This window comes from Dipodomys merriami, unplaced genomic scaffold, assembly GCF_024711535.1.
Source record: "Dipodomys merriami isolate MVZ:Mamm:240054 unplaced genomic scaffold, mDipMer1.0.p SCAF_13, whole genome shotgun sequence".
Taxonomy (NCBI): domain Eukaryota; kingdom Metazoa; phylum Chordata; class Mammalia; order Rodentia; family Heteromyidae; genus Dipodomys; species Dipodomys merriami.
In genome coordinates this window covers 22,440,159-22,456,231 of record NW_027202604.1, presented here as the reverse complement: position 1 = coordinate 22,456,231, position 16,073 = coordinate 22,440,159, and the positions used below count along the sequence as shown (strand labels likewise).

Sequence of the window (16,073 nt, the reverse complement as noted above, 5' to 3'; positions counted from 1 at the left end):
AGTCTCACAGACTTTCCTGCCCCAGCTGGTTTTGAACCGCGATCCTCATATCTCAGCCTCCCATTAGGATTACTAGCATGAGCTACCAGACCCCGGTTTCTTTCTAGTTTCTTACTGCTCATTTTAAGACTAAAGCCAAATACTCTAGCCTAGCTTTTGGTTTCTAGCTCATATTTTAGCAGAGATATGTCCCCATGCTGCCAATCCTGTATTGAGAATTTCTTCATGCTCTGTTAGTACTTTTATTGCCTTGAGAGATGAAGGAAAACATAGATCAAAGGTGCCTATGGATGGCAAATGCAAAACAAAATTGCCTGATGTTTACCGCCAGCAGACAGCAAAGATCTTTAGTTCTAAGCAAGATAAAGTGGTTGTTGAATAGATCGAGAAGACAGTGCTGCTATTCAAGTCTCAGGTGTAAAATAACACCGTGCAATACAGGCTTTTGCTTGGACAGACCACAAGAAGTTTTTTTTCTAAGGAAAACATGCCAGAAGAGGCACTCTTAAAGCCCTATTTGCGGGATGGGCTGCAGCCTTGTGCACAAGACTTAATCAAACAACCAAAGTTAATAAGAACCACCTGAGCTGGGCACTAGTGGCGTGGTTCATACTTAAACTCTTAGCTACTCAGGAGATTGAGATCTGAAGATTGAGGTTCAAAAGCCAGCCCAGGCAGGAAACTCCATGAGATTCTTATCTCCAATTAACCAGCAAAAGCCAGAAGTAGAGGTACGGCCCAAGAGGTATAGAGGACTAACCTTGAACAACAACAACAACAAGAAATGCTAAAGAATGGTCTCTAGGCCCTGAGTTCAAGCCCTAGAACTAGAAAAAACAAAACAACAACAAAATCCCAAAATATGTGCCCAAGGTATTCAGATCACCTCACATAGATCCAGGAATGAGAGAGAGAGACAGAAGCTCCAGTAGCTCCTCTGAGGAAATCTGAGGAAGGTGCCACCCAGCACACCTACCTGCCTTCCATCTGTTACAAATTTGCAATGGCCTGTGCTGTTACTGACCTGCACTTCAAAAAATTAATTAAAACACAACTAGATGATGTCCATCATCACAATCTGAGCACCGCTCTCCTCTCTTCCCCTCTCTACTTTCCTGCCTATACCAGGCCACATGCTGGGCAGAGCTGACTGTGTAGGAGCCCTGCTGAGCAGGCCAGGTGAGCATACTGCCTGCCACTGACCGGCATCATTGCTAAGTCCCCCTCTCCACGAAAGCTACTGAAATCACTGCCTTTTACTCAGTCATTTAGTGAATGCTTGTTAGAATTGGAGATGAGCCAGACTCTGCTGGGCCTGGGCAAATAAAGAGATAAATAAGTCATGGCCTTCACACTGGGAATTTACTGTCTGATCTGATGTTGGTCACTACGAAGATAAAAACCAATATTGAGGTACTCAATTTATGCTGTCTGAGTTCAAAGCATTCTTATGGGGGCCAGAATTAGGGTGGGATAGGGTAGTAAGAAGTGAAATCCTGTTGTTATTAAAAATAATTGATATTCTTTTCCTGGAGAATGGATTTAAATTTTTATTTATTTTTTGATGGTACTGGAGTTTAAACACAGGACCGTGTGCTACTTGGACCATGCCTTTGCCCTTTTCACTTTATTTCCCAAATAGAATTTTGAGCTTTTGCCCAGAGAAGCCTCAAACCTTCATTCTCTCATCTCAATCTTCCACCTAGGATTACAGGTGTGAGCTACCACATTGGGTACATCATGGCATTTTTAGCACTAATTTTGGTTGCTTAGGAAATTGCATGTAATATACAATATTCTAAAGAACCAAATGTCATGTGAGTTTGTTGGTGCCCCTGTAAATTTTGTTCGTGAGGCAAAATTCTGTCTCAGAAACTTAACAGAACTTCATAAACAGTCAAAGGACTGCAGTTGGCCTGCTAACATTAATGATTCACATGGGGTATCTGAATTGCATCCCCTTATCGTTTTGAATTTGAGGTCCGACTGACTTATCTCGCCACTGATTTGCTGTGTTACAGCAGGCAGACAGCTTTCCTTCACTCAGGTTCAATGTCTCCTTTGTGACAAGTCAAGCCACACAGTCATCTTTGTCAACAAGGAGAAGAATGTCTTCTTTTGACAAATATTTATAGAGTAGCTACCATGTAAAAGCACCGTTCAGGCTCTAAAGAGCCTGAAGTGAGGCAGACAATGTCCTTTCTGTCATGCAACTTGGGTTTGGGTGTGAGGGACAAGTTGAGCAGTACAGATCATTTCAGTGTAGGCTACATTCAGTGTGAATGTGAGGGAGATGTAACAGAGGGTCAGGAGTATTCTCAGGGGAGGTGATATTTGAGCTGAAACACCAATGACAAGTGGATGCCACGGCCTGTGTCTCGGAATTATAACCTCTGTGTGTGTGTGTGTGTGTGTGTGTGTGTGTGTGTGTGTGTGTGTGTGTGTGTGTGAGTGACAGCTAATCTGTAACGGGTCCTGAGTTTTGTGTCGGTTATCATAAGCATACATGTTGCCAACTCATCTTTCAACAATTAATCGTCTTGTTAAATTGATTATGCCTCTTGTTTTTTAACCCCACCCCACCCCTTTTAACAAATTATTGATCAGAAGACAAAAGCACAAAGAGGTGAACAATGAGGACCCATCACCAACCAGCCCACAGATGATTACACAGACATGACTTAAGGAGCACCCTGTGGATTCCAGCCCTGGCCAGGTTGGGGACAGACGTGTAGACCAGGACGGGGGACTATTCTGGGCCTGTGCCTCAGTGGGCTGTACGAATGTGTCAGCCACGGGGCGTGGCCGTGTACTGAAGAGATCAACTTTTACCATCGGTGACTTCAGAGCACAATGCAAAAGGAAAAAAACAAACCCCAAACCGCCACCCCTCAGTCCTCATCTGTCCTTCCCCCCGCCCCCCCCCCGCGCCCCTGCACTGCAGATGGGGTCGGGGACGCGGTCCCTCCCCGCCCCTGACTTCGGGGACCCGCGTGTGTGTGCTGGCGGGGAGGGCATAGGAAGTGAGTCTCTGGAGTTGGCTGGGCCGGGAGGCAGGGGAGGGGAGAAGGGAGCCACAGCTGGGGCGGGGAGGGGCGGGAAGGGCCGGTGGACCGCGGGGCGATCCCGGCGAGGGCGGGGACGCGGGGAGAGAGGGAGGGGCGTGGACGGGGAGGGGGCGGAGGCGCGGGAGGCGTGCGCTCGGGAGCCGGCCGGGGGGCTGCCAGGCAGGCGGAGACAGCCAGGCCGGCGGGCCACCGGGTGTGGGGGGGTGCCCGCCTAGGCGACCCACCCTCCCTCCCCAAGGCGCGGGGTGGGGGGGCGCACGGACAGACGGACCCGACGGACGGACGGTCGGACGGCGCGGCGTTGTTGCCGGAGGGTGCCCGGCCATGTTCGGCCGGAGCTCACGGAAGAGACTCTCCAGCCGCTCGGTGAGTGTCCCCGAGCGCAGCGGGGCCGCTTTCCGGGTCCCTGCAGCCGGCCGCCCGCGCGCGGCCCCGCTGCGCCCCGCGGCCGCGCACCTGTGGCCCCAGGTAAGCCGGCCCGGCGGGCGGGGGGCGGGCGCGCCCGGGCTCCGGGCCACCGTGTCACCGTCCAGGGAGCCCCCGGGAAGCCCTCCCGCGTCTCCCCCGAGTCCCAGCCCTAGCCCAGAAGTGGACTTGGGGGTGGTCTTTTTGGGGTGTCCTCTGCTGCCACCTTCTCAGAAGCGCACACTGGTCCCGGGGCGCGCGCCCCGCGGCCCCTCGCGGGGAACTCGGGGTGTGTGTGTGGGGAACAGCAAGGGCTTTGGCTTTTGTTTCTTGGAAACCCGTGGCCAAGGTGTCTAGGGGAGACAAAGCCACAGCCAAGGCCATTCCGCAGTGGTTTGGTGTCCCGGCTGGACCTCTGCCCACCTGGATCCGCGCACAGGGTCCCCCAGGCCCGGGACCCTGCCCCCTTCCCGGGGTCCCTGGCAACACCCGCCCCGGGGCTCCCCCTCCGTCAGAGAGAGGCAGTTGGGAGTCCAGCCCCACCGAGGAGGGTTTGGGAGGACACAGGGGAGTGAGTTCTGCAGGGAGCCCTGAGGTGGAGACATGTCTGTGCTGTCTTTTTGTTTTGAAGTTGACCGGCCTGGGGCGGATAGAGAGAGGCCAGCCATGTAACGCCTGCGGTGACCAGTGTCCCGGCTTCGCCTTGCATAAATGGAGGTAGGATGGCTTTGAACGCACCGCAGGGCAGAGAGGGGAGGGAAAAGAACAAGAAAATCAAATTCCCTCCCTGAAAAGCTGACTTGTAAGTCACACGGAAAGAATGCAAGCGGCTGTTCCTTTAAGAGCCAGGCTACATCTGCTACAAATATTGAAGGTGGAAGTGCCCGGCTCAGGGCTGCATTTTCCTGATATTGGCAAGCTTGAAAAAGTGTCAGCACCCCCACCAAGGGTGTAGGTGAACTTAGGGCCCCCAACAGTTCAACCTGGGCACGTGCCACCGGCACAGCGGGTGCGGGAGGGGAGGTTGGGAAACTGGCTGGTGTTTCCAATTCAGCCCCCGAAACTCTGGGTCCCAACCACAAATCCACCGCTGCCGGTCTGTGCTGTGTCAACCCTCTTGGTGACCAGCTGTTTCTTATTAATGTGCTTTGAGTGTTGACTTCAGGCAGTCTCAGCCTGGAGTGGGGTGATTCTGTTTGGGCAAAGAAGCAGCTGGGTGCACGCCCCCCCGCGATGTGAATCTGGTGGTTGGGAAAAGTTGGGGTGCAGGCCTGCGGGCTGTGTTTGGTGACCTAACGAGGTAGATCCCCTTTTGGCAACTTCATGGATGCAATTTGGTGATACAGGACAGAGAGTCGTCTGGTATTCTTCCCTACCAGGTTAGCAGGTCTGCCTCATCACTTTTGAAGGGGGCTGTGATTATTTTCCCCCCTCCTCTCTTTGCTCTTCCCTACTTTCTTCTGATTGTATTGTGAGCTGGACACCCAGTTATAAGGAAACTTCCAGAACTGGCCCTTCCGAAATGAAGTGCTTTTGTCCCTGCTTCCAGTGGCTCAGCAGCTTATCTGCCTTTGTTTCAGAGCACGGAGCACAGCAGTAATGGTTCCCCAGCATTTAATAACTTGAGTGTGAGAGTCAGGGCAGGCAACCTTATAAATATGTAATGGGCCGGCAAAGGAATCTGTCAGTAGTGCCAATTTTGTAGCTCAAATACGTGTTTCCCAGACGGGCCCTCGTGTGTCCCAAGTGTAAAAGTAGGTCATATATAGGGGCATGAATCCAGTATGACAGACATGCTCATGGCTTCTATTTTGACTTCTACCTTCCTTGTCATAGAGCTAATGAAAGGAGAGGCAGGTGATTTCCAATGTCCCTTCCTCCCCCTACCCTCTGTGGCTCAACTTTGATCTGCGGCCTGGTTGGGTAGTGTCTTGGTGTGGGTGTGTAACCTGGCTTCTCTTTTCCCCAGTTGTGTGATCTCTGACCTGTCAGCCTCTTAACTCTCCTTACCTCTCTAGTGGTCAAGAGGGATAACAAAGGCACTCACTGCAGGGATTAAATGAAATACCCCAAACCTGGTTTGTCCAGGTGCATAGTAGATGGTCACTGATTTTGGCCATTATTTTCCCTCCAACCACTGCCCAGGAGATCTAAGTAGCCTCTTTTATTTTTTATTTTTGCCAGTGCCAGGTGTTTAGACCTTGACGATCATGCTTCTTGAAGAGATTGAACCATTTATAGCCCCTGATTGTGATGGCAAGACAAGAGTTTTATTCTCCACCCGCAAGGAGCTTTTCTTTTGGAAAGAGACCTTTCATCAGGCCGAGGGATTTTTCATGCTGAAGCAATTTCTCTGCTCACAGCAGAAAGGCTTCTTTTTGTGCAGTGAATAGCGTTTTCATGGTATTTCAACCCATTGCCTGACCCACAGGGACAGGAAGCTGTGTCTTGCTCCTGTCCCGCCTTAGGGTCCCACCCCGTGGCCATAATTTTGGGTGAACTTTGTCAGAGTATTTCTGGGTTACGGCATAGTTTTCTTTGGAGCTCCACATTGGCCTCAGGAAAGATGTGAGCCCTTGGAGAGACTCGTACCTGTGTAGGAAAAGGTCTGAGAGAGACTGGAGGCTTGTAACCTCTTTCTCCCAAATACCAAGGAACCCTTTTTGGTGTTGACCCTGGGGCTTGAACTCAGGGTCTGAGCATTATCCCTGAGCTTCTTTCTCTTAAGGCCTAGCATTCTACCATTTGAGCTAGAACTCCACTTCTGGCTTTTTGGGGGGATAGTTTATTGGAAATAAGAGTCTCACAGACTTTTCTGCCTGGGCTGGCTTTGAACTGCAATCCTCAGATCTCAGCCTTCTAAGTAGCTAGGATTACAGGCATCAGCTACTGGCACCCGGTCACAGTATCCTCGTAACTGGCTTCTTTTTCTGTCCCAGTCCCCTCCAGCCCATCGTCCATATAGCAAGCATTTCTTAAAAACAGGACAGAATTGTGTTACTCCTCCCATCACAAATGCCATGAGTTCTAGGAAGGAAGTGCGATGTAAATAAACTTTGCTTCCTTCTGGCATGGAGCAGATACCTGGGGCTTTGAAGTGCAGACAGGGCTTAGCTGCCATTTGCTCTGGCTTTGAATCCCTGTGTGAACAAATAACTTAGGCTCTCTGAGTTTTTCTTTCCCTCACCTGCCAGCCTGGGATCTCTCCACCCAACAGATCTTTGCTTTGCTTGCTCTGAGCCAGGTACATGACTGGTACACTGGGGATCTGGCCAAGAACAGATAGATAGGATTCAGGCCCCCATTGCGCACATAATTACATTTTAGGTAAGTCAGGAGGGGACTCTCTGAAGAGATGACGTTTGAGCAGAGACCTGAAGGAAGTAAGGGAGCAGAATCTTGCTGATTCAAGCTGGAGTAGGACCAAGAGCCGCCTGTCTCCTGGGAACTTATTATGAAGGGACAGCCTCAGGCCCCTGCCTAGATCCACTGAATCCTACCCAGCCTGTACTAGAACAAGAGGTACACCTTGTCAGATGAGAGACCTTGAGTTAAAACACCTAGCACTGGGGTTGGCAAAATGTTGTCCCTCTTGGAGTCTTTCCTAAAGTAGAAGAGATGCTCAAGTTCTAAAAACCTGAGCTGTTAGCTGGGGTGCTGGTGGCTCAAACCTGTAATCCTAGTTACTCAGGAGCCTGAGATCTGGGGATTGTGGTTCAAAGCCAGCTTGGACAGAAAAGTCCATGAGACTCTTTATCTCCAATAAACTACTCAGAAAAAGCCAGGAGTGGCTCTGTGGATCAAGTGTAGAACACTAGCCTTAAGCACAAAGAGACTGAGAGACAGCACCCAGTTCAAGATCCAGGACTGGCCAACAATAACAACAACCCCCCTGAGCTGTTGTATGGGAGAGATTTTCCCCATTGATCATATTGTCACTCTGCTGTCTACCCCTGGACAGCAAATATGGAGATTTTTAGAAATTGTAAGAAGCAAACAATAGGCAAGAGTTTTTCTGTATCTTGGAGCACAACAGGCGGTAATTCTTAGCTAGAACTTTCTCTTCTACCTGTACAGGGTACCTATCTCCTAAGAAATATCACTTCATAGTGGCCTATTAGGCTGCAGAGAGGATGCTCATTAGGAGGAAAGCAGCTTTGTGGACTGTGACCAGAACACACTCATTAATAACTGGGCACATACTGTATCTGCTACAGGGTGGCTGTCTGAGTGGGCCAATTACACTTGCTCATTTGCAAGCAGTGTGAGCAGGGAGAGCAAAATGGCCATGTGTACAGTGAGGGCATGTTCCATACATGCATATGAACCAATTAATAACAATAGCAATAGTAGCCAGGCACTGCAGACTCTGGCCTATAATCCTAGCCATTCAGGAAGCTGAGATCTAAGGGTCAAGGCTCAAAGCTAGCCCAGGCAGGAAAGTCGAGGAGACTCTTATCTCCCATTAACTACCCCAAAGTGGGAAGTGGAGTTGTACTCAAGAAGTAGAGCTTTAGCCAGCCTTGAACAAAAAAATCCACAAACCCTAAGGGACAGTGCCCAGGCTCTGAGTTCCCAGCCCTAGCACACATGCGCACATACACAAATAATAATGAATAATACTACTAAAACAACATCACAGAACAATACAAACTAACATGTGCAATTACACATGCTTGATGGACTCCTGTGTGTAGCCAATATTTTTATTTTATCTTCACCAAACCCCTTGAGGTAGATGTAATCATTTTTCCTGGTTGTGAAACTGAGGTTCCCAGTTGTTTCATAACCTATCTAAAGATACCAGGCTAGGGAGAAGGATGCTGGGATTGGGTCCATTGCCTCTGATATTCACACTGCCTGGTATGAAATACTCTAAGACACTGGTCACACAACACAGACCCTAGAATCACACTCAACTACCAGATGAATTTTGTTCAACCCACATAGCATATTAAACAAGGATACTTTTTTCCCCCCTAACATTAAGTTTGGGTTTGTGGCTTTTCTTGGGACATTTGAAGATGTGGTAACATCAGGATGAATTTTCTGCATGAGAGTAACTGGTAGGACACAAGTGGTCTCTTAGATGTCCGTGACATTGATTCACCTGCTCCCCAACATTCTGGGTGACTCCGGGGCCTCTTTCTGCATTTAACTTTGCCGTCAGGTATTGAAGATAAAATGGCATTTGCAAATCCCGAGTGAGCACTCCCATCTGTGCAAAAATGCTTTAAAAATAGCTTAACTACCAACTAGTGCTTTTTTTTTTAAAAGCATTGGCACAGATAAATGCATGTTTTATATCCGTTCTTTTATTCGTGCCAGCTGGTGCAGATGGGTGGGACTGTTTATACCCATTTGGCTGAGTAAGGAAACTGAGTCTCAGATTTGCACAACCTGCTAGTCAATGATATTCTAAACCCGTCTGACTTCAAAAAACTTTATGCTAGACTAGGACTTCTCTTTATTTGCATATTAATAGCTGGGAGATCTGGTCCAAATCATGTTTTAATTCTGTAGCTTTGAGATTGGGCTTTAGATCCTGGTTTTCTGTCAAACGCCAAAGGGCTACTGCTGATAGTGGTCCCAGGACTCCACTGTGAATTGCAAGGTTCCTTGGCTTTTTTGACCTAGTGGCCAGATCTTATCCTTCTGCTCTCTTGTAAAGTTCCTGAACCAAGAATAGTTGTTTGTATATTGTGTGTGTGTGTATATACATACATACATATATATATATATATATGGAGCTGTTTAAAGAGGGAACAAATAAAATGAGATTAATATTTTGTGATGTAAAAATTATATAAAATTCACATTTCATTGTCTATATATGATGCACCTGACTAAATTCAGGTGCATCTCATCTATAATTTTTTAATTTTTCAGTAGTTAGATGAAGGGGTTTCAATTCAATGTCAGACTATGAGTATACTGCATCCTGATCAGTGACTCCTCTTCCATCACTCCCCCTATCTTTGCTAATCCCATCTACACCCCCAAGTTATTTGCTTCAATTTTCACATATTGGACTTCATTTCCTCTAAGCATTGACCTGCCTACCCAAGCCCCTTCCCTCAACAAAACACATGTCAGTGTTTTGGTATTCACTTTGTTAAACCATTCCTTAGTTGTTTAGAGGAGTCACACCATTGGAATCCTCCCCTGAGTATACCATCCTTTAGTCAATTTGTTTGTGTATAAATATGCATATAATCCTGTATATGTTTTCATGTATGTTTATGTTTTAGAGGTAATGTCCACATATGAGAGAAACATGCTTCATTTGTCTCTTTGAGCCTGAGTTACTCCGTACAACATAATTGTTTATAGCTCCATCCATGTCCCTGAAAATGACACAATGTTCTCTCTGATAGATGACTAATACCTTTTTTTTCTTGATCCATTCATACACTGTAGGGCATCTGAGCTGCTTCTATAGTTTGTCTATCATGAATAGTGCATCACTGAACATGGATGTACAAGTGTCTTTATTCTGAATTGTGTTATTCTGGATAGATGCCCCAGAGTGGTATCGCTGGATTGCCTCTATAGCTTTTTTCCTGTGACAGTGGCTGTATTGAGTAGTACCTGATTCCTTACCAGAAATGTGTGCCAACCCCTGGTCTAACCACTATCCAGGGCAATTGCAAGGAGCTCTCTTGGTTTCAAATAAAGGAATCTGGAAATCTTTTGGCACCAGGACTAGAGGAACCATCACCGCTACCTTTGATGAGAATGGTGGTTAAATCAAAAGGAACAAAGAAACAGAGGACGGACAAAGCTATTTCTGAAGGCCTGTGGACCGGAGGCTTGCAAGACCAGATCAATGAATCTCCAGTGGCTTCTAAGCCCCTTGTAATCCCTTTAATGTTTCCATTTTGCTGATAAATGTAGATTTAACTCAAACATTAAAAGGTGGGCTTTCGGAACAGCCTTTTGTAGGAGCGGCTGACATGGGCAGCCCAGAGCAGAGCTGGCTTTGTGAGGTCATAATAATTAGGCAGAGTTGTCTTGAACAAACAGCTGAATTTCCAGGCGCATGCTTTGGCTGCGCCTTGGTTGCTCTAGGGGCAATGTGAGCAACCTGGGCCAGAGCACTTGTGCCTTGAAAAGCGTCTCTACTGAGTTGCCCTGGCGATTCTGTGGACGGATGACTGGGGCCATAATTTGGGGTGATGTTGGCCTGGTTTTCTTTAGTGGATTGTGATTTAGCTAAGAAGTGGGTCCCAACTGATTATTCTACTTGGAGAGAAAAAAATACTCTGTCTCAGTCAATGGATGTACAGAAAAAGGGGAAAATGAGAGCGAGAAGGGGGGAGAAAGAGGGAAAGGAATAAAGAGAAAGGGGAAGGGAGAAGGTGTGAGAGAGACGGAGACTGACAGACTGACTGACTGACTTACGCCTGCAGTTATTAAAGCAGGAAAAGATACTTAATAGCCAGCAAGGTTGGTAGTTGGCTCCTCTATATAATTTTCACTTGATAACATGCCAAGAAGAAACTGAAGTTTTGTTAATAGGGGTTTTCTATCAGTTCATCCCAGTATATATGTGTGATTATCCCTGCATCACATTAATAGGCGTCAGTGTAATAAAAGATATTAAGATCACACATACACCTGTATATGTAAAGCACACAAAGCATCGAGGAGAAAACCTTTCTATATAATTTTTAGCACAGAAGTTAGCAAATATTAGCCAAGGGGGCAAATTTAGCCCTGCTTTATGCTTGTTTTGTGCTTATTAGTTAAGAATGGCTCTTATGTTTTAAAGTGGCTGGAAAAAAATCAAAAGAATAATATTTGTGGCCTTAGATGCTGCCTTTCTAAAAAGTTATGTAAAATGTGTTATATATATATAAAATATCATTTATCACATATATCACATATATATGTGACATGATATATTTGTATGTTTCATATAAAATTTTTATTTCATAAGACATGCACAAGTTTTTAATATTAAAATTCCACAAGTGAATTTTATTGGAACATGGCTATATCTGGTTATGGGGTGTCATCTGAGGTACTCTTGTAATGGCAGAATTGAGGAGTTTTAACAACTCTTACAGCCTAGAAGTATTTAAAAAAAACCCACAACAACCCTCAGCTTCCATCAGGCATGTTATCAAGTGCAAATTACAGAGGTAAACCAACCAGCAGGCTGCTTAGCTGCTAAGTATTTTTCTCTGCCATGAAGATTCCAGTATTTCAAAACTGCATGCATCTAGTAACTGCCCTTGTACAGAACAGAAGCTGTTTGTTGACTACTGGGCTATTGACTGTGTTGTTGATAGCTTGGTATTTATTTCCTCAGATTCATTGAAATCAGTTTGTTAATATTACAGAACATTCTACATTGTTGTCTTTTATTGCTTGCTTTTTCATACTTAGAAATACTACTAGACACCTTTCTATGTCAGTATATAGAGAGCCAAAAGATCTAGCACATTAATTAGCTCTTGCAATCCATGTGTTAATTATTACAGTCAAACGGTTTTGTTTGTGGTCATATTGGTGGTGATTTTCTATTGTTTTATTAGGGTATGCTCTAAAAGCATAACTTTTCTTAAAGCTACAATATGCCTGTGGTTATTTTCTTAACTCAGTTTTGTATTTTTGTGGCATAATTTGAATTGCTAGGTCAGAAGATAAGGAACATTCAAAGGTTGAAGAGCTGTCAATACGTACTCCATAAAGATGGTGCTATTTCCTTCCCTGACTAGGTTATAATTCTGAGTGTAGTTCTACACTCTTTCAATTGCAACATTTGAGATATCTTCAGCTTGTTCAGCACTGTGGTAATTAATCCTTGTTTAAACGCCCTGAGTGACAATTTGTGACTGATGAACAGTGAGAAAACACTGACCATCAGTGTCAGTCCTCATTTATTCAAAATAAATTTTATTTGTCTTTAATCCTGCCTGGGATGCACACGTCCTGTTGATGCCTGAATGCCTCAGAAGCTGGTGGGAGGAAGAGAACCTAATAAATTTGTTATTTTGTGATCTCCTGGTTCAAAAAGCTTGAAGGTTAACCTTTAACCCTGCCTTTAATGAGTACCCAGAGGGATTTCCCTGTGGAGAGATGGAGCATTCCTACTGGGAATTCTTCCCAGATCACTCAGCTTTTTGAGATCAAAGGATTTCTACCTGCCTGTGTATAGGACAGCCATGGGGGCCAATCTCTGGGGAGAAATGTGTTCTTTCCAGCCAGTGCCATAAAAGCTTCAGTAAGGTTGGTTAAGGGCCCTTGTGGGAGGATTGTAGCTAGGAGGTTAAAGAAAGTCTTGAAAGATGGATTGTTGGGATGCTGTCTCAGCTGTGCCTCCTACTGGCTGAAGAAGCTTTGGGCAAGTGGCTTACCCTCTCTGAGCCTTGCTTTCCCATTCGTGAAAGGAGTAATGTGGCTTTTCTGGTATGGATTCCGTGGGGATAAACAGAATGATATGTGCAATGTGCCTGTCGTCTAGGATTCTTGGATACTTTGTTTTAAGTGGTCATGGAAACAGGACTGGTTAAGCTGGGAGAAGATCTGATGAAAAGCTGTTGGCTCACCATGAGCTGAAGCTCTTCATTGGTTGGGTGTGATGATTCTGGTCTCACAGACCATTCAGAAAAGACCAGAGATTCCCTTCTGTGAGGTTCTCCATGGCCTTAATAAAAGGAGAATTCCCAAGAATTCATATTGCATGTCCTGCTCTCCCTGAAGTGGAGCTTGAATTGGACCCTGTACCCTCATAATGTATGTAAAAAAAACTCTGCCCATGGCATTAATAAGCAAAAAAGGGCCAGGTGCTGGTGGTTGATGCTTATAATCCTAGCAGCTCAGGAGGTTGAGATCTGAGGATCACGGTTTGAAGCCAGCCCAGGCAGGAAAGTCTATAAGACTCATCTCCAGTGAAACACCAGGCCAGTCAAAAGTGGAGCTGTGCCTGAAGTGGTAGGCTGTGAGCTTTGAGCACAGAAGCTCAAGAATAGCAACTAGGCCCCGAGTTCCAGCCTTAGGACAAGCAAATAAATAAACAAAAAGGAACCTGTTTTGGGACTATATCTTACCAGTTGGACCTAGAAAACTTGAGTACAAAATGAGAACCACACATTCTGGAAAAAAATAATATTTTGCACAGGCCTGCTTAGTGTTTCTGTGGCTCTTATGCATGTTAAATATCTCCATTTACATGCTCACAAGTCCTTAAGCCAAAGCTCCCTGTTCTGAGGCATGAGAAACAAGGTATTTATATGATATTGCAACCTGAGCTCACATCCTGGTAACTTCTGAGATTAGATCTTCCCTGAGTGTATATTTTATTAGTGTTGGCCAAGATTTACATCAGTGTTTGAGATTTTGTATAAAACTACAGATTCAGACTTTCTCTGGGAAATTGAAAATTGTCTGGCACCAGGTTTTGTAGTTCTGCTTTTTAAAATCGACTCAATAAGCCCTATCTGTCATAGGGCTCAAGCTCTGTCCCTCAACTTTTTTACTCAAGGCTAATGTTCAGCTACTTTAAGCCGCAGCTCCACTTCACTTCTGGTTTTTAGGTGGTTAATTGGAGATAAGAGTCTCATAAACTTTTCTGCCTTGGGTTGGCTTTGAACTACAACCCTCAGATCTCAGCTTCCTGAGTAGCTAGGATTACAGGCGTGAGTCACCAGTGCCTAGCATTCCTTTGTTTTTGTTTTATGAAGGAACATGTGTTGGGCTGGGACGTTAACTCAGTGGTAGAGTGCTTGCCTCCAATGCATGAGGCCCTGGGTTCGATTCCTTAGCACCACATAAGCAGAAAAAAGCCAGAAGTAGCACTGTGGCTCAAGTGGTAAGGAGTTAGCCTTGAGCTGAAGAGCTGAGGGACAGCGCCTAGACCCAGAGTTCAAGCCCTACAACTGACAAAAAAAAAAAGAAAAGAAAAAAGAAAAAAAAGAAATAGAAAAAGAAAAAGAAGGAACATGTGTGGTCAACTTTGTTACAGTCCTTACCCTCCCCTTCCTTGCTCATTTATTGCCTGGCCACAGAAGATATTTGATTATCTGATTTGACAAAAAAAGGACTGAGTGAACATGTCTGAGTGAAGGATAGCATGAATGGAAGACTAGAGGAAGGGCTAGGAACACAGTCAAATACAACTCAGTTTCCAGTTCCCTAGGAGCTGATTTATAGCATTTGCTGTATTAAAAGGGAGGCTCTATATGGGCTGTTAGTGGGTTTAGGGAGTAATTGCATAGTTCTGGAGAGTTTGAGAAAGGAAGAGGGTGACTTTATAAATGTCATTCACATAAGGTTTCTTAGAGGAATACTGCCCTGAAGGGACCTCACTACAGAGGGAGCTCAGCATCCCTTCTCTAGCCAACATGGAGTCTACAGGCATGAAAATGAGCAACTGGGGCATTATCTAGTCTGCAGACCAGCACTTTTTGGACCTATGCTTCCTGTCACTGGAGATCTGTGTGTCAACTCGGGAAAACAGATGTGAGCCCATGTGGCCTCTAGAAGGCATTTAATGAGAGTGTTACTTGGTTTTAGGTTTGGTAAACCACTTGCTGATGCAGAATCTGCTTTCCTAATTCTGAAGATGTGGCTCATTATGTGTACACCTAACACCCGGAGTGTATGCTCCAACTTTGAGTGCAAAGACATCAGGCCTCCGGGGGACTTATTAGAAGAATGCAGGTGTTTTCTTTCTTAAACAATTCTAAGAAATTACCCTCTAATATGATTTCTAAGTCTTTTGTTCCTCAATCAGGCGCCCAGGAGTGCCCCTCCTAATTTGCATTCTTGATGACTTGGCCTTTGGAATTTCTCCAGTGACTGACTGAGTTGTTTGGAAATCACAATGACAGGCCCCCTGCATCCGGATGAAAACCAAAATGTGGAGTCAAGGGATAACTGGGGAATGGCTGCTTCCTGCTTCCTTTGGGTCTGGAATAGCAGTAGCCATGGGGAAGGACATATCAATGTTTCTTTCTTGGGTTCTTGAGCTGGAACAACATACTCGTGTCGAACTGCTGGAGATTCGGGGTAACACAAATTATTTTGTAAATCTTCATGCAAATAGCACATTAGGTCCAATTCAATTCTTATTTAAAACTGGCTTTGATTAAATTGGATTAAACTGTGCATTCCTAACAATTGGAAAATTAAGCATTCAAGTGAGTTAATGAAAAAATAGGGAACTCCTCTTATCATGGAGACATAATTTTCTTCTAGTCTGTTTTCTTTCCATTTGCTTTTACATAGTTGTATTGTCCACATAAGACCACATGTGGGGTTCCACATAGATATATCTTCTTTTGAGGGGATTGTATTTAACTCAGTGTAGTAAGTATGGTGATAAAGCATGTGTGGTCTTGTTTCTTATGCATCATGCCTAACAGTATCTTTCAAACTGTGATTTTTATGAAATTATGGTAGCACAAGATGTCTGGGCCTTGACTTTGGGTAAGTTTTATGAGAAATACACTTGACTTTTCTAGGTATAAGTGAATGCTTGCAGCAGGAAAGGATTGTTCAAGCCACTATCAGAATTCTGTTATGGAATTTGCAGCCCATATTGACGAGCTCAGCCATCTAAATCAGTTGACCTCTGGGACACCCTGCATA

At 45.3% G+C, this 16,073-nt stretch overlaps 1 protein-coding gene across 1 annotated transcript in view; it reads left to right on the top strand.

Annotated features, from left to right (window-relative positions):
- Positions 1 to 3,347: 3,347 nt before the first annotated feature.
- Prickle2 (prickle planar cell polarity protein 2) overlaps positions 3,348 to 16,073 on the top strand; it is a 314,539-nt gene continuing 301,813 nt past the window's right edge. The window contains exons 1-2 of the mRNA XM_070018885.1: positions 3,348 to 3,434; positions 4,105 to 4,190. Of these exons, the coding sequence (XP_069874986.1) occupies positions 3,393 to 3,434; positions 4,105 to 4,190 (128 nt within the window). The 5' untranslated portion in view covers positions 3,348 to 3,392. The remainder of the gene's footprint in view (positions 3,435 to 4,104; positions 4,191 to 16,073) is intronic.